Source organism: Mercenaria mercenaria, chromosome 18 (genome assembly GCF_021730395.1).
Source record: "Mercenaria mercenaria strain notata chromosome 18, MADL_Memer_1, whole genome shotgun sequence".
Taxonomy (NCBI): domain Eukaryota; kingdom Metazoa; phylum Mollusca; class Bivalvia; order Venerida; family Veneridae; genus Mercenaria; species Mercenaria mercenaria.
This window is the reverse complement of record NC_069378.1, coordinates 2,185,675-2,203,951: the sequence shown is the minus strand read 5'-3', so window position 1 is coordinate 2,203,951 and position 18,277 is coordinate 2,185,675. Positions and strand designations below refer to the sequence as shown.

The 18,277-nt window shown below is 36.9% G+C and overlaps 1 protein-coding gene across 1 annotated transcript in view; it reads left to right on the top strand.

Moving 5' to 3' along the window:
* The window catches only part of LOC123539393 (neurobeachin-like protein 1), a 104,847-nt gene that overhangs the window by 49,780 nt on the left and 36,790 nt on the right, over nt 1-18,277 (top strand). The window contains exons 22-31 of the mRNA XM_053530566.1: nt 687-843; nt 2,748-2,850; nt 3,753-3,900; nt 5,099-5,257; nt 5,922-6,081; nt 6,576-7,576; nt 11,919-12,051; nt 12,536-12,645; nt 12,837-12,968; nt 13,430-13,550. Of these exons, the coding sequence (XP_053386541.1) occupies nt 687-843; nt 2,748-2,850; nt 3,753-3,900; nt 5,099-5,257; nt 5,922-6,081; nt 6,576-7,576; nt 11,919-12,051; nt 12,536-12,645; nt 12,837-12,968; nt 13,430-13,550 (2,224 nt within the window). The remainder of the gene's footprint in view (nt 1-686; nt 844-2,747; nt 2,851-3,752; nt 3,901-5,098; nt 5,258-5,921; nt 6,082-6,575; nt 7,577-11,918; nt 12,052-12,535; nt 12,646-12,836; nt 12,969-13,429; nt 13,551-18,277) is intronic.

Genomic DNA, 18,277 nt, shown 5'->3' with positions numbered 1-18,277 from the left:
TCAGTGCCAGGTCTTATATTGCATATTATTGGCATGTTCTGCTTCAGTGATTTTCAGCAAAGTTATGGCCCTTGATTTGTCATATTTTACACTGTTTACATTTCTTTCTGTATACAGTTAGGCTGATGTTCACCAAACCCACGAGTGATTAGTGTGAAGCATAGTTGTGCATATTATCTTCATGTTCTAATTAAATGATTTTCAGAAGATTAATGACCTTTGATTTGTCAGATTCTTTGATCTGTGCTACTTCTCCTATACCACTGGTTGGAATTCCACCAAATTTCACACAAGTTACCACTGCCAAGCTTAGTTGTGTATGTCATTGGAATGTGATGTTTGTGATTTTACTTGGAATTATGGCCCTTAATTTGTGACATTTTACAATTTCTGCATGGTAAGGGGTGGGACGCCTTAGTTTGTCATGAAAAACAACCTCTAGTTACATTATTCTTGCTGTCATGGTAACACAATTTTCTTAGACATTGTCATAAAGTTATTAGTCTTTAATTATAACCCTGATAGTCAACATTTTATGCCTGATTCTAATTCTAATTTATACATTTTATTGATTTTTTCACCTTTGGAACAGTTTCAGCTAGCATCAGTAACAATGAATTTTATGTACAGGTGTTAATAGAGATTTAATTTCTTGCAATTAAAAATATATATTTTATTGTGTACAGGTGAACTGCAAGCTAATAGATGTGAATGTGTTAATGGCTGTTCAGCTGCTAGTAGAAGCCACTGCCTCTACAAACAGAACCATGCTTCATCACATGTACCAGTACATACTGTTTGACTTTAGGATCTGGAGTCGTAGTGACTTCCCTGTTAGAATAGGTAAGTATTTGTTAGTTTCCCTGTTAGAATAGGTAATAAAGTTGGGCATTGTGCTCACTGCTACAAGTAGACACCATCGTTTATATGACTGAAAAATTGTTGAAAAAGATGTTAAACCCGAACACACACACACACACACACACACACAGAATAGGTAAGTATTTGTTAGTTTCCCTGTTAGAATATTAGGTAAGTATTTGTTAGTTTCCCTGTTAAAATAGGTAAGTATTTGTTAGTTTGTGGCCTGTTAGAATATGTAAGTATTTGTTAGTTTCCCTGTTAGAATAGTTAAGTATTTGTTAGTTTCCCTGTTAGAATAGGTAAGTATTTGTTAGTTTCCCTGTTAGAATAGGTAAGTATTTGTTTAGTTTGTGGCCTGTTAGAATAGGTAAGTATTTGTTAGTTTCCCTGTTAGAATAGGTAAGTATTTGTTAGTTTCCCTGTTAGAATAGGTAAGTCTTTTTTAGTTTGTGGCCTTTGGGTTAGAAGTAAAGGTATGCCTACTTGAGCCTGAAAGCTAAATATCAGCACTTTAAGTGAAAACCTTAAATTTCAGCAATTATTGATTCTATGATTAAACATTTAAATTGAGGATGGTGATATTGAGTATTATTCTATGAATGGTGACTTCTGCAGTGTTTGATGGCAAGTACCTTATATGTACAATGTAAATAAATATTACCTTATATATTGATTATTACCCAGACTAGTTACAGTGTGGGTAAGTAACAGTTAAGCCTGACTTGTGTAGAAGTTACGCATTCTGAAAATAAATTTAGATGAGCGATGATTATTGTGCAGTGATAGAATGTTGAACTTTTTTCAGCCTATACAATAACATTCATTCTCCATTCCACATTTTTATGCCCCCAATGGGAGGCATATAATTTTTGAACCGTCTGTCTGTCTGTCGGTCTGTCCGCATTTTTCGTGTCTGGTCCATATCTTTGTCATCGATGGATGGATTTTCAAATAACTTGGCATGAGTGTGTACCACAGTAAGACGACGTGTCGCGCGCAAGGCACAGGTCCGTAGCTCAAAGGTCAAGGTCACACTTAGACATTAAGGGATAGTGCATTGATGGGCGTGTCCGGTCCATATCTTTGTCATCGATAGATGGATTTTCAAATAACTTGGCATGAATGTGTACCACAGTAAGACGACCTGTCGCACGCAAGACCCAGGTCCGTACCTCAAAGGTCAAGGTCACACTTAGACATTAAGGGATAGTGCATTGATGGGCGTGTCCGGTCCATATCTTTGTCATTCATGCATGGATTTTAAAATAACTACGCATGAATGTGTGACACAGTAAGACGACGTGTCGCGCGCAAGACCCAGCTCCGTAGGTCAAAGGTCCTAAACTCTAACATCGGCCATAACTATTCATTTAAAGTGCCATCGGGGGCATGTGTCATCCTATGGAGACAGCTCTTGTTTGAAATATTATTTTGATTAAATGTTACCTGTACAGTACAACTTCTGTACAGCAACACCTTTAGGGAGACCAAAACCTGCTTGTTACGAAGATCTCAAGGTGCCTAGTTTAAGTTCACAGTCTTTTAATCTCTTTCTCCTCACTACTTAATGCATGTCTGAAACCTTGCTTTTAGGTGTAGAATTCATTCATATAGGGAAGCTATCCAGTTTGCTTATGAAAGGTCAGTGATTTTACCCAGGTGCTCATCCTGGATGAAATCATGCCTGTAGGAGCATCTAGGGTATTAAACGATCCAAAGCTAAAACGTCACCATAAGACCTATGATGTGTTGATGTGATGTTAAACCACACACACAAAAAAACAAAACAAAATAAGATGTCATCCTTTCTAAGGAAAGTAATTGATTTTCAGAACAGTCCTACATTCATTTTAGTGTGTTTAATGTTAACTGAATGTTTTCAGGACATATTCAGTACTTGTCAACTATAATCAAGGATGATAGAAGACATTTTAGGAAGATGTTTGGTGTGCAGTACATACTGGATGTGATTCGATCACACTACAGGTAATTATATAAGTGAATAAAAACAGAGCTCATCCATTACCAAGTGGTTATGGTCATTGGCTTGGCATCACTTACCCATCTCTGCTTTGCATTTGAGTCTTGCTTTGCTGTTGGGGTCAAATTTTCTTATTTGAGGGATCCATCCAGTTGACTTGTGGACAGCCAGTGGTACTCAAAGGTGAAAGGCAGTGTGACCGATATATTGCTCAGTTGGACACCTTGTGTCTGTCATAAAAACCTGGAAAGTAGCATGGAATTTACAGAGGAAAATAGTATTATATTACCAGTAAATTGCAAGAGTAATAGGTTTAGGGAATCTGACTGAGCAAAAACAAACAAATTAATCATCAGACACCTTTGACGGTCAAATTAGATCAAAAGATTGAGCCTGTCAGTTAGTAGGTAAAAATTCATTGCAGTGGATCTATGGTAATTTGAAAAACTGCACAGTTCAAGTCAATGTATATTTACACCTGGATGAAGTTCATCCCAGGAAAAAAGAAAAAGTTCTGTTATACTCTGAAACCCAGGTCTAGTATACTGATTGATATCCATCTTAGGTTTAACAGCTGTAATGTGTCAGTGTATAAATAGCTCTATGAAACAGTTTTGGGGTGCTCTGCTTCCCAGAAAACCACTCTTACCTTTTATCTTATATAAAGCTGGTGGCCTTAGAGCAAAAATAAAATTTGTAATTGTCATTGTCACTATGGTCTAAACAACTGTCTGTATTGCATATTATATTAATAGCATTTACATGTGTGTTTTTTACACACTATATACTTTACTATATTATATTTACATATATTTTATTTACCAGACAGTTGTCTGTATTGAACATACAAAGCCTTGCCGGTATTGTTTTCTATTCTCATAGCATTCAATGAATGTTTGTTTCTTAGCAATGATTGTGTGCTGTCGGAGGAAGATGCCAGGACTATCAGAGTGTCTCTCCTTAGTCTGGTCAAGTACTACATTGTCAGGGACATCACAGTGGAGGAGTTATCTGCTGTATTCCATTTCATGATGGCGTGCAAAGATGAAAATATGGTAAATCTAAATCTTTCAGATTTTGCAGTATTAAGTTTGCTTGTAGCTGAGTTCTCATTGTTGTCACTTTTTGTCCATTTTCTCTTTTCTGTCTGCTATCCATCAAGAAAAAGCTGCTTCATATAAGTCTTAAGCAGCCATGATCTTGATAAAATTGATCAAACTTGCAGAACTGGTTGATACGGCAACAGAAAAAAAACAGCTTAAAATACATGTATCTTTACCTATGAAACAGATTGTCAGATTTCGAAAGTTCACAAAAGAGAACATCAAACGACTCCTTATTGGAAGAGCTGAAACATAGTCAGAAGGCGAAAAAACATGGCAACAATTTCCAGGTCTTGATTTTTAGCTCACCTGAGCACAAAGTGCTCAAGGTGAGGTATTGCGACAAGTCATAGTCCAAGGACCGCCGTCTGTCAACATTTGCCTTGTGAACACTCTAGAGGCCACAGTTTTGACCCAATTTATGTGAAACTTAGTCAGAATGTTTGTCTTGGTGATCTCTAGGTCAAGCTCGAAAGTGGATCATGTTGGGTAAAAAACTAGGTCAGTAGGCCAGGTCAAAGGAGAAGCTTGTGGACACCTAGAGGCCACAGTTGTGACTCAATCTTTATGAAACTTGGTCAGAACGTTTGTCTTGATGATCTCTAGGTCAAGTTCAAAACTGGGTTATGTGGGATCAAAAACTAGGTCAACTGGTCAAATCAAAGGAAAAGCTTGTGAACACTCTAGAGGCCACAATTATGAAACAATCTTTATGATACTTGGACAGTATCTTTGCCTTGATGATATCTGGTTAGGTTTGAAACTGGGTCAGTAGGCCAAATCAAAGGAAAGTCTTGTTAACACTCTAGAGACCACAATTTAAGTTTGAAACTCATGAGAATCAATCAGAATATTTGTCTTGATGACCTCTAGGTCAAGTACTAATCTTGGTCATATGGGGTCAAATACACTGTCAAATCAAAGGAAAAGTTTGTGAACACTCTGAAGGCCATACATGTAGTTTTGACTCAGTCTTTACAAAACTTGGTCAGAATGTTTGCATTGACGATTTCTAGGTCAAGTTTGAAACTGGGTCATGTTGGGTAAAAAGACTAGGTCAGTAAGTCAAATTAAAGGAAAGTCTGGTTAACATTCTAGGGACCACTGCAATACTCTGTCACTTGTTTAACTGTTCATTTATATATTATAGATCTGTGAAGCATTGGATATTGTGATATCTCTGTTGGATGGTGGTAGGAAACAGGACCAGACTTACCTGTTGATGTTTGAGCCTCACATTGGTGAGATGTTGTATGGCCTTCTCACTATCAAGGGTTTCACAATTATATATTATGAGAAAATTGTCAAGGTGAGTACATTATTGCTTCGTAATTGGATTTCAAATTACATGATTAATTACTATCAAGGGTTTCACAATTATATATTATGAGAAAATTGTCAAGGTGAGTACATTATTGCTTCGTAATTGGATTTCAAATTACATGATTAATTACTATCAAGGGTTTCACAATTATATATTATGAGAAAATTGTCAAGGTGAGTACATTATTGCTTCGTAATTGGATTTCTTGATGTATTTCAATGAAAATATTTTGATGTTACTTTTAATTTTATTGATCATCAGACAATTGCAAAATTACAGTTACATTGCAGTTAAAACATTCTGATGTTCATTAATCATTTAACAGAATTGAAATGATCTGAAATTGAAATGGTGCAGTGGAATAAAGATACAGTTTATGACTTAAGCCAGGAGGTATTTTCTTGTGAAAGTGGAATTTGATTATGGTCTCCACGATTTATTATTCTGGTCAGATAATTCATTACAGAAGTCTAGGAGCAGTCATCCAGTTGTCAAAACTTTCTGTAAATAATTTTAAAATAGAAAAAGACATTTAATACCTAAATTTTTTATTGAGAAAAAAATAGTTGAAAAAAAGAAATACTTTATACTTAAAATTCAAGCACCGTAAGGGGAAGAAATATAAGCCAGTCTCGTTTTTATATCATAGGTTTTGTACATTCTGCTAAAAACAGACAGAGTATATGAGAAAAGTAAAGCCAGACTGAGGTTGACAGACTGTGGTTATCTAGGCCTGATAGGTCTGATACAGGGGTTTGAAGTGTCTGGGCCAACAATAAAAAGATTTCTGGAGCAAGTCATGGTTGTAGGTAAGATGTTGTCGGGGAAACGGTCCCACATGTTGTTAAAATTGTAAGACACAATGACATCATTTGATTTTGTTGATATAATTGTGATTTTTGCCAAAAGTGGACTTTTCTTGACAATATTAGTTGGTGGACTTTAACTTTTGAAGATAAAATGGATAGAAGTTCTCTTTCATGTCATGGATTGATAGGACCACAAAATCCACAAGAACATGTCTCCCACAAATAGTTACGATTTCACAGTATGTTCTCTGTAAACATTTGCCAAATGTCAGCATTCTTGAAATACAGATGAAAGTAATTTGTTTCAGACGAGAAGTCTCTTTACCTGACATTATATGTTGTGAATGATCTTTCTGCATCAAGAAAACCAAAATGTTATACTTCAGAAGAAGTTTCAAATGAAATAAGTTCCTATGTCATTGGAGTGTTTTATTTTTCTTAACATGCATACAACCTCTCAAGCTCTTTAATAAGTTTATTATATTTTCCCACAGATACTCCACAGAGTTACAATGCAGTGCTGGCAGTTCTACAGTTGATTTACACTAGCGGGTTTGATATCAAACTTGAAGCCAGTCGTCAGCTTCTTTCTATTCTCGTGTCAAAAAATGGTGCCGCCAAAAGTTTTGCCAAACAGTTAGGATGGCAAGAGGCTTTTTCAAAACTTTTTATTCTCCGCCCAATCTCCTTGGAAACAAGTGACCTTGACCAGTTAGACTGTGATATCACCATGGAGACCCAGACTGATTGTGATGAAAATAGTGCAAAGGGGGGTGACTCTGACTTATTATGTTTAAAGGGAGATAGCTCTGAACAAAATACAGAGGACAGTCCTCTTCTTGGAGATTATAACTCTTCTCAAAGTGCAATATCACCAAAAGACTGTGTTCGAACTGAGGCAAAGTCCCCAACAAATGTTAACAAGCTTAACTGTGATAGTGAAGTTGATCAAAAAAGTGATAAAGAAAATTGTGATAGTAAAAGTGTTCAAAAACCATCTCCGCCAAATCAACTTAATCTTAGCGCTGGTGGGGATGCAACTAATAAAGTGAATGTTGAATCTTTTTCACCTCCACTTGACACACCGTCTACACCTCTCTATCTTAAATCTCAACTTTTCGACGATCTTGCGGAGGATGAACTTCGGCCAATGAGTCGAAGTTCAAGTGCGAGTGCGGAGGATTTAAGCACCATAGCTCAGAGAGCAGCGGAACGAAAATCCCTCCACAAAGAAACTAGTTCTTCTTCAATATCTCAACTTTCACAAAGTGAAAGTGGATTAGACTTGACGGAGGAAGTGGAAATGAGACGTGACTCTTTATCATCGTCATGGCATCAAAATAATACACATAGAATGTTGAATAGTCTCGGGTTGCGAGGAAGCTTTCTGATGGATGTGGTCGAGAATTCGGAAGAGTTGTGTCAAAATTTACTGATTGTACTTTATACGGTCATGTGGAAAGGTGTGGAAGGGTCGGACGAGGCTGCCTGGAAGGTAATGAATTTTGTATAAATATAGAAGATATAACTGCATGCATGCAGGATATTATGTGCAAGTGAAATCAATGACTTTGAAATGGAGTTTGAAAGATGAGTGTCTTTTACAGGATGTTTCATAGATTGTGACTTTCGGTTGAATGATCAATTATTTTTAGATTATGAGATATTTGTGATAATAAATGTTACAGAATGCTAGAAATTGCTGCTTAAACACACATTCAGATATAGTAAAACATTCATTGCTTACAGGTCAAACCATAATGAGCAAATACTTTTGAATTATTAAGGGTTTTATGTGATCCGAAAACAGAAATTGTAAGGATTGTGGCCAAAGTCCACATGAATTACTGGAGTGAGCTTTGTCTTCCAGCTTTTAGATTAAACAATTACTTTATTGCATATAATACATGTATTTGTATAATTAAAGTAAAAGTTTACATTAATAGTCAGTGATATTATAGTAGTTTGCTTGGACCAAAAGGTCAGTAAGCATTATTGAATATTCTAACATGATCCGATTCATTTTCCTGTTAAACAAAAATGGATGAAAACAGTGAATTATTATACAACAATTCACTGATCTGACGTCACAATCATTACGTCATGGCATCAAACAGCAAAGCGGCGCGCTGGAAAAGAAACGATTGAAAACGGGCAAATATTTAATGGATGCCGTCAAAGATATACTTTAAAGTAGATGGTAACGTGTTAGAATCGAAATAATATATCTCATTTAGTGATTTGCTCTTGAATGAATCATTGTTTGTCGTTCAGATGTGTATTATTATATCACTCGGGCTGCGCCCTTGTGATATAATTCCTTCGCATCTGAACTCCTAACAATGATTTATTCAATGACAAATCACTAAATGAGATATATTATTTCTTAAGTAAATGGCCATTCTCCTAAATGTTCAAGTTTGCAGTGTTACCCTGTACAGTGAAATTAGTGTTATTCATGGGATTAGGCTTGCGGAGTTCACATTTTTGATAATCCGAGGAATTAAAGCCCAGCAAACTAATAAAAGTCCAGTTTCATTAACCTTTAGCTTGCTGGCGGCAAGTGATTAGATAGATAGATTTATTTCGGTAAGGAGTGCACATACATGGACAATTAAAAACAACATGTATAGTAATTACAACATAATAACATAATGCATACATGAAATTAAAAATAGCCATGACAGGCACACCGTCACCAAGGATTACACAAAAAAGAGAAAACTCTTATTTCCATTGTGGTCCTTTGTGTTGGTGGCATGACGTAGAGAGCATAACAGAGTTTACAGAATTATGTGACTAGATGGAAATTGAAGTATGTGACTAGATGGAAATTACACAGCTATATCAAATAAAGAATTATGTGACTAGATGGAAATTGCACAGCTATATCAATTAAAGAATTATGTGACTAGATGGAAATTGCACAGCTATATCAATTAAAGAATTACGTGACTAGATGGAAATTGCACAGCTATATCAAATAAAGAATTAGGTGACTAGATGGAAATTGCACAACTATATCAATTAAAGAATTATGTGACTAGATGGAAATTACACAGCTATATCAATTAAAGAATTATGTGACTAGATGGAAATTACACAGCTATATCAATTAAAGAATTATGTGACTAGATGGAAATTGCACAACTATATCAATTAAAGAATTATGTGACTAGATGGAAATTACACAGCTATATCAATTAAAGAATTATGTGACTACATGTAGATGGAAATTGCACAACTGTATCAATTAAAGAATTATGTGACTAGATGGAAACTGCACAACTATATCGATTAAAGAATTATGTGACTAGATGGAAATTGCACAACGATATCAAAAAGTAAAATGCTAGCTTAAATTAAAATGTACATACATCGAAGGCCATAAGAATAGTTATTAAAACACATTAAATAGTTATTAAAACACATTAAAGTAATTATGCTAAACTGTCTAGTAAATAATTCCTTACTAACGTTTTAAAAACAGGTAATTTCTCAGTCTGTGCTATACTAGCAGGCAACTTATTCCATAGGGAAATACCAGAAAAGAAAAAGGACTTTAACCCAAAACCTTTGACCTTTGGAACAGCAAAGACACCTTTGTGACTTAACCTTGTCCTATATGAATGAACAGTATCCTGTGGGATAAAATTGTCTCCCATGTAGTCCGGGGCTAACCCATTTTTAGCTCACCTGAGCACGAAGTGCTCAAAGGTGAGCTTTAGTGATCACCCTGTGTCCGGCGTCGTCCGTCGTCCGTCCGTCCGTCCATCGTCAACAATTTGACTGTTAACACTCTAGAGGTCACATTTTTGGCCCAATCTTAATGAAACTTGGTCAGAATGTTACCCTTCATAAAATCTTGGACGAGTTCGATATTGGGTCATCTGGGTTCAAAAACTAGGTAACCAGGTCAAATCAAAGGAAAAGCTTGTTAACACTCTAGAGGTCACAATTTTGACCCAATCTTAATGAAACTTGGCCAGATTGTTACCCTCCATAAAGTCTTGGACGAGTTCGATATTGGGTCATCTGGGGTCAAAAACTAGGTCACCAGGTCAAATCAAAGGAAAAGCTTGTTAACACTCTAGAGGTCACATTTTTGGCCCAATCTTAATGAAACTTGGTCAGAATGTTACGCTCCATAAAATCTTGGATGAGTTCGATATTGGGTCATCTGGGGTCAAAAACTAGGGCACCAGGTCAAATCAAAGGAAAAGCTTGTTAACACTGTAGAGGCCGCATTTATGACTATATCTTCATGAAACTTGGTCAGAATGTTAATATTGATGATCTCAAGGTCCAGTTTGAATCTGGGTCATGTAGGATTAAAAACTAGGTCACCTGGTCAAATCAAAGGAAAAGCTAGTTAACACTGTAGAGGCCACATTTATGACCATATCTTAAAGAAACTTGGTCAGAATGTTTATCTTGATGCTCTTTAGGTCAGGTTTAAACCTGGGTCAGCTTCGGTCAAAAACTAGGTCACTAGGTTAAATCAAAAGAAAAAGCTTGTTAACACTGTAGAGGCCACATTTATGACTATATCTTCATGAAACTTAGTCAGAATATTAAACTTGATGATCTTTAGGTCAAGTTTGAATCTGGGTCATGTTGGGTCAAGAATTAGGTCATGGGGGCAAATCAAAGGAAAAGCTTGTTAACACTCTAGAGGCCACATTTATGACTGTAACTTCATGAAACTTAGAATGTTAAACTTGATGATCTTTAGGTCAAGTTTGAATCTGGGTCATGTTGGGTCAAAAACTAGGTCACGGGGTCAAATCAAAAGAAAAGCTAGTTAACACTGTAGAGGCCACATTTATGAACATATCTTGATGAAACTTGGTCAGAATGTTAATCTTGATGATCTTTAGGTCAATAGGTCAGGTGAGCGATACAGGGCCTTCATGGCCCTCTTGTTTATTTTAAAAACATGACACAGGATAATCTGGTCTACACGTTTGTTGACTGGTAACCAGTTGAGAGATTTAAAGTGCTCTGGGCCAATGTGCGACCTAGCATCAAGGTCCAGAACAAACCTCATTAACTTATTCTGCCTTTGCGACCAGTGCAGACCAAGATCATCCAGCACTGTTTGCTATTCAGTCTGTAAATTTTGAGTTAAAACCCCTTTGAATAATAAATGGTACTGACCAAATTGAAATTTAGTAGCGTAAAGGTTAACATCATTAGTTCATTGAATCCATGAAAAGTCATTTCAGCTGAAACTAGGAAATATCATGCCGTTGAAATTGAATGGTTAAATCTTTATTTAATGGAGATGAGGGATAAAAGAGTTTCATTTTTAGATCTATATCCTGTGCTTTTTAGGAGAGGACATACATTTTTCAAGACATCTCTTTGTCTATAAACCAGTCTATGACAAAGACATGGAAAATATACATACATGTACTTGTGGTTGGTATGCACACAGGTAGTTGAAAACTAAAGAAAAAGTGAATCCTGTGATAATTTGAAAAGAACATTAGATTTTCCATGAAATCTGGTAAATGGGTGGAAGGCAATATGAATAATTTGCACATCTTTTTATTTTGTCTCTATATTTTATCTTTTGTCTGCCTGTCTGTGACCAAAAAAGTTGAGCTTGCATTAACTAAAGTGCAGTGTAGAAAGATTTTTTCTGGATATCTAGATAGCTGAATTCATCATCCATATGACTGTCAATCAGAATTTTATAGTTGTAATCACCAACGCAGCATTAAGAGCAATTATAACAGGGAAATTCTGTAGTACTGTTCTTTTTATTGTACAACTAAGACAGTTCTTGTTTGAAAATGTCTTTAGAATTACATTTTGTTGTTTTATAACAGGAGAGGGGTCAGGTGTTTGCCTGGTTAGATCATATTAGTCAAACCAATGAGCTGATGTGTCCTGTACCCGAGTTGAAGAGAAGACTCCTAGAAATGATGCTTCATGCATGTACCTCGGATATCAAAGATGCAGGTAACATTGTTCATGTTTTTAATTAAAAACGTAATTTTGGCCAGAAAATTGTTCAGACATATGTCTTTCATTAGTTTAACTATGAAATATGTCTTTCCCTTTCATAGGATTCATACTGAATACAACTTCACAGCCTGTTTGACTGGCTGTCTGTCTACCTTTCCTCCTGCTTTAGCTTGTTTGTACTTCTTAAAATTCTCCAGCTAGATTTCATTGAAATTTCATACAAACATATACAAGCAGCTTTTGTTCCCTAAGTAATAGTTCTTTAATTAAAAAAAAATAAAATACATACATAGCATCATGAATAACTTCCAGTATGCTCTATGTAGCAAGTTTACATTTATTTCCACAGTCTATTTCCTAAAACAACCTTCTTCAACAAGAATAAAATATATAGGAAGAAACAGGTTGTTTACAAAATCGCTCGTCTATTTATTGACATTGATGAAGAATTATTTCCCCTTTATTGTTTACATATCAGGTCACTCCTCCCAGCCGTACATGGAGAATGCTATAGAGTTAGTACGTCTTGTCCGATACTCTCTGTTCAGAAATGAAGCCTGTATGGATGGTCATATGTACAGTGAAATGGTAAGTTACCATGAAATAAACACACTGCTGTAGCCTATCAAGTACTCACATTGAGCTTGAAAAATTAATATCCACCTTTGTAATATAGAAATATATCAGTTTTTATTAGAAAAGAAAATCACTAATATTAAAACACACAAATATATGCACCAATCCATGGAAAATCCTGAATGAATCAGTTGGTTTTTCAGTTGCTTGAAGATGTGATGAGTCTGTTGGATAGTTTAGCAGTGTGGGATGTTCCCAGTGGAGCAGGCTGGCAAGAAATGGTACATCTTGGATTGAGTGTGATTATGGCATTTGCACAGAATGACCAGTTGGAGGTAGAATTTTATTTCTTCTCATTCCTTGTGGGTAATTAATGCAAAAAGATACCATTAACCCCATGTTATGTTGCCATTAGTTTTTTTGAAATGCCTTAAGACAGATTTTGTTTTCATTTTAGGGATATTTTGCTTTTTAGCTTGCCTTAGAACAAAGTGGTGTACTTTTAGGATTGTTGGATGTTTTTATTCATCTATCTGTCAGTCCACAAGCTCGTTTCAACCAAACTTAATAGGAATGTTTCAACTAACTTCACAGGATTTTACATCATGTGATCCACTTTCAGATTCCTTCAGGTCTAGGTCTTTCATGGGGAATTCTTTAAAAAATCTCTTAGAAACTGCTTGCCCAAGTTTTAAATAATTTCACAAGAATGTTCATTAGGGGACCTTCCAAGTTCCTTTAAACATTTCCATTTTACAGTTACAAACCTTTTGATGTGTCATATCTTATTTTCCAGTTGTGTGCTAGTGCTACTGCGAGACTTCATATGCTGGTACAGACCAAGCTCATATCCAGTTCTGCAGAGGCAGCCTATCTGATAGGACATCTGAACAGTGTGATCGTAAAAGCAGTAGATGGTATGCTGTATATTCCACTGCTTTGATAACATTTTCAAATTTCACCAAACATTCTTGCATAAAAACTACATTTTTCACTGGATCCGCCCACGTATTAATGGGAGAAAAATCGTGTGCAAACAAGGCAGTTCACATGCTGTTAATACCCGATTTTTATTTTTGAAATGCTTTCCCAGGGACATATATGTAATTCTGCGCAGATTGACATCTGGTATTTGCGTCTTTTTTCTTTCATAAAAACCTCTTCTTGAAGCATTAAAGATGCAATCTAAACCATAGAATGTTTTACTGTATCAGTTACTGTAACTAACGCCAAATGCGCTGCCCCCAACATTGTTCGTACTCGTTTCTTCCCTTGTTTACTCCCCTTTTAGAACTCTGCATCAATTCAGATTTTGTAGACAACCATGAATGTTAAAGAATCGCGTGTTTACCTGTGCGATTCTTTGTTTTTAGCTCGACTATTCGAAGAGTAGTCTAGCTATTCTACTCACCCTGGCGTCGGCGTCGGCGTCACACCTTGGTTAAGTTTTTGCATGCAAGTACATACAGCTATCATTTAAAGGCATGTAGCTTTGAAACTTACTATGTCTCCCCCAGGAGACATATTGTTTTTGCCCTGTCCATCCGTCCTTCCGTCCGTCCGTCCGTACGTCACACTTCATTTCCGAGCAATAACTGGAGAACCATTTGACCTAGAACCTTCAAACTTCATAGGGTTGTAGGGCTGCTGGAGTAGACGACCCCTATTATTTTTGGGGTCACTCCATCAAAGGTCAAGGTCACAGGGGCCTGAACATTGAAAACCATTTCCGATCAATAACTAGAGAACCACTTGACCCAGAATGTTGAAACTTCATAGGATGATTGATCATGAAGAGTAGATGACCCCTATTGATTTTGGGGTCACTCAGTCAAAGGTCAAGGTCACAGGGGCCTGAACATTGAAAACCATCTCCGATCAATAACTAGAGAACCACTTGACCCAGGATGTTGAAACTTCATAAGATGATTGGTCATGAAGAGTAGATGACCCCTATTGATCTTGGGGTCACTCCATCAAAGGTCAAGGTCACAGGGGCCTGAACATTGAAAACCATTTCCAGTCAATAACTAGAGAACCACCTGACCCAGAATGTTGAAACTTGATAGGGTGATTGGTCATAAAGAGTAGACGACCCCTATTGTTTTTGGGATCACTCCGTCAAAGGTCAAGGTCACAGGGGCCTGAACATTGAAAACCATTTCTGATCAATAACTAGAGAACCACTTGACCCAGAATGTTGAAACTTCATAGGATGATTGTACATGCAAAGTAGATGACCCCTATAGATTTTGGGGTCACTCTGTTAAAGGTCAAGGTCACAGGGGCCTGAACATTGAAAACCATTTCCGGTCAGTAACTTGGGAACCACTTGACCCAGAATGTTGAAACTTAATGGGATGATTGGTCATAAAGAGTAGATGACCCCTAACGATTTTGGGGTCACTCTGTGAAAGGTCAAGGTCACAGGGGCCCGAACATTGAAAACCATTTCCAGTCAGTAACTTGAGAACCACTTGACCCAGAATGATGTAACTTCATAGGATGATTGGTCATGCAGAGTAGATGAACCCTAACGATTTTAGGGTCACTCTGTTAAAGGTCAAGGCCACAGGGGCCTGAACATGGAAAACCATTTCCAATCAACAACTTGAGAACCTCTCGACCCAGAATGTTGAAACTTCATAGGATGATTGTTCATGCAGAGTAAATGACCCTTATTGTTTTTAGGGTCACTCTGTTAAAGGTCAAGGTCACAGGGGCCTGAACATTGTTAACCAGTTCCGATCAATAACTTGAGAACCACTTGACCCAGAATGTTGAAACTTCATAGGATGATTGAACATGCAAAGTAGATGACCCCTATAGATTTTGGGGTCACTCTGTTAAAGGTCAAGGTCACAGGGGCCTGAACATTGAAAACCATTTCCGGTCAGTAACTTGGGAACCACTTGACCCAGAATGTTGAAACATAATAGGATGATTGGTCATGCAGAGTAGATGAACCCTAACGATTTTAGGGTCACTCTGTTAAAGGTCAAGGCCACAGGGGCCTGAACATGGAAAACCATTTCCAATCAATAACTTGAGAACCTCTCGACCCAGAATGTTGAAGCTTCATAGGATGATTGTTCATGCAGAGTAGATGACCCTTATTGTTTTTAGGGTCACTCCGTTAAAGGTCAAGGTCACAGGGGCCTGAACATTGATAACCAGTTCCGATCAATAACTTGAGAACCACTTGACCCAGAATGTTGAAACTTCATAGGATGATTGTACATGCAAAGTAGATGACCCCTATAGATTTTGGGGTCACTCTGTTAAAGGTCAAGGTCACAGGGGCCTGAACATTGAAAACCATTTCCGGTCAGTAACTTGGGAACCACTTGACCCAGAATGTTGAAACATAATAGGATGATTGGTCATGCAGAGTAGATGAACCCTAACGATTTTAGGGTCACTCTGTTAAAGGTCAAGGCCACAGGGGCCTGAACATGGAAAACCATTTCCAATCAATAACTTGAGAACCTCTCGACCCAGAATGTTGAAGCTTCATAGGATGATTGTTCATGCAGAGTAGATGACCCTTATTGTTTTTAGGGTCACTCCGTTAAAGGTCAAGGTCACAGGGGCCTGAACATTGATAACCAGTTCCGATCAATAACTTGAGAACCACTTGACCCAGAATGTTGAAACCTCATAGGATGATTGAACATGCAGAGTGGATGACCCCTATTGATTTTGGGGTCAGTCTAATAAAGGTCAAGGTCACAGTGGCCTGTTCATGTAAAATCATTTTTTGGAAATAACTTGAGAACCACTTGACCTACAATGTTGAAACTTAATAGGATGATTGGACATGCAGAGTAGATGACCCCTATTTATTTTGAGGTCACTTGATCAAAGGTTAAGGTCACAGGAGCCTGAACAGTGACTTGAGAACCACTAGGCCACGAGTGTTGAAATTTAGCGGGATGACTGGACATGCCAAGTAGATGATCCCTATTGCAGCCAACCATCAGTGTCTCTTTGACTTTCGCTCCTGACCCCTATTGACTTCGTGCCTATAGGACTTTGCATTGGGGGAAGACATGCGCTTTTTTACAAAAGCATTTTCTAGTTTATTCTTTTTCTAGGTCAATTACCAACCTCACTGGGTCAAGTTCCATAACTCTAACATGTATTTTGGGCAAATTATGCCCCCTTTTGGACTTAGAAAATTCTGGTTAAAGTTTTATATGCAAGTTACTATCTCCAAAACTAATGTAGATATTGAATTGAAACTTCACATGTGTCTTCGAGGTTATAAAACTAGTTGATAGCACCAAGTCCCATAACTCTGACCTTCATTTTTGCCAAATTATGCCCCCTTTTGGACTTAGAAAATTCTGGTTAAAGTTTTGCGTGCAAGTACATACAGCTATTACTAAAAGGCATATAGATTTGAAACTTATTTCTTCTTTTTCTAGATCAATTACCTACCTCACTGGGTCAAGTCCCATAACTCTGACATGTATTTTGGGCAAATTAGGCCCCCTTCTGGACTTAGAAAATCCTGGTTAAAGTTTTACATGCAAGTTACTATCTCCAAAACTACAACAGATATTAAATTGAAACTTCACATGTGTCTTCCGGGTTATAAAACTAGTTGATAGAATCAAGTCCCATAACTCTGACTTGTATTTTGGGCAAATTATGCCCCCTTTTGGACTTAGAAAATCCTGGTTAAAGTTTTGCGTGCAAGTACATACAGCTATTACCAAAATGCATATAGCTTTGAAACTTATTTATTCTTTTTCTAGGTCAATTACCAACCTAACTGGGTCAAGTTCCATAACTCTTAACATGTATTTTGAGCGAATTATTCTGGTAAAAGTTTTACATGCAAGTTACTATCCCCAGAACTCATGCAGATATTGAATTGAAACTTAACATGTTTCTTCGGGGTTATAAAACTAGTTGATAGCATCAAGTCCCATAACTCTGATATTCATTTTGGTCAAATTATGTCCCCTTTCGAACTTAAAACTTTTTGATATTTAACATTTTTGGTAATCATTTCCTGCTTCTGTGACAATATTTCGAATAGTCGAGCTTGGCTGTCTTACGGACAGCTCTTGTTAGGTATAGGTATCATATTTATGACTTTGGTAAGTATCAGTTAGTATGTTTTTATCTAATTTCTCGAAGAATTTATTTATATAAACAGCTTGGAAACTTGACACTACGCTCGTACTCGTCCGTACTCCAACTGCGTGTCCGTACTCAATGTAACTCGAATGTAAAGTTATTATTCTTGAAATTGTGATCGAGTCCACCAAATTGTGAAATGATATGAACAATTATTGTAATTTTATGTTTGTAATAATGAGAGATAAAAAAATCGCTTAAAAAACCTTCAGGATATGCTTTTGATAGTGTTGTTTATTTCCGGGCCCTGGATACGGATATTTAAAACATGTTTACCATTTCCAAGAACAACTGGAATGGTAAATAAAAAATGTACCGGAATCGTCAAGTCATCAGAAGCCCTTGGGATATGTTTGTGACCTCGACCTTTGGTCTCGGTCACAAACATATCCCGCGGGCTTCTGCAGACGTTAATACACAAAAAAACGTGTATTATCCCTACAGTAAAGACTGCCTTAGTGACCCCTTGCTTTCAGCGACTTGCTGTCTACAA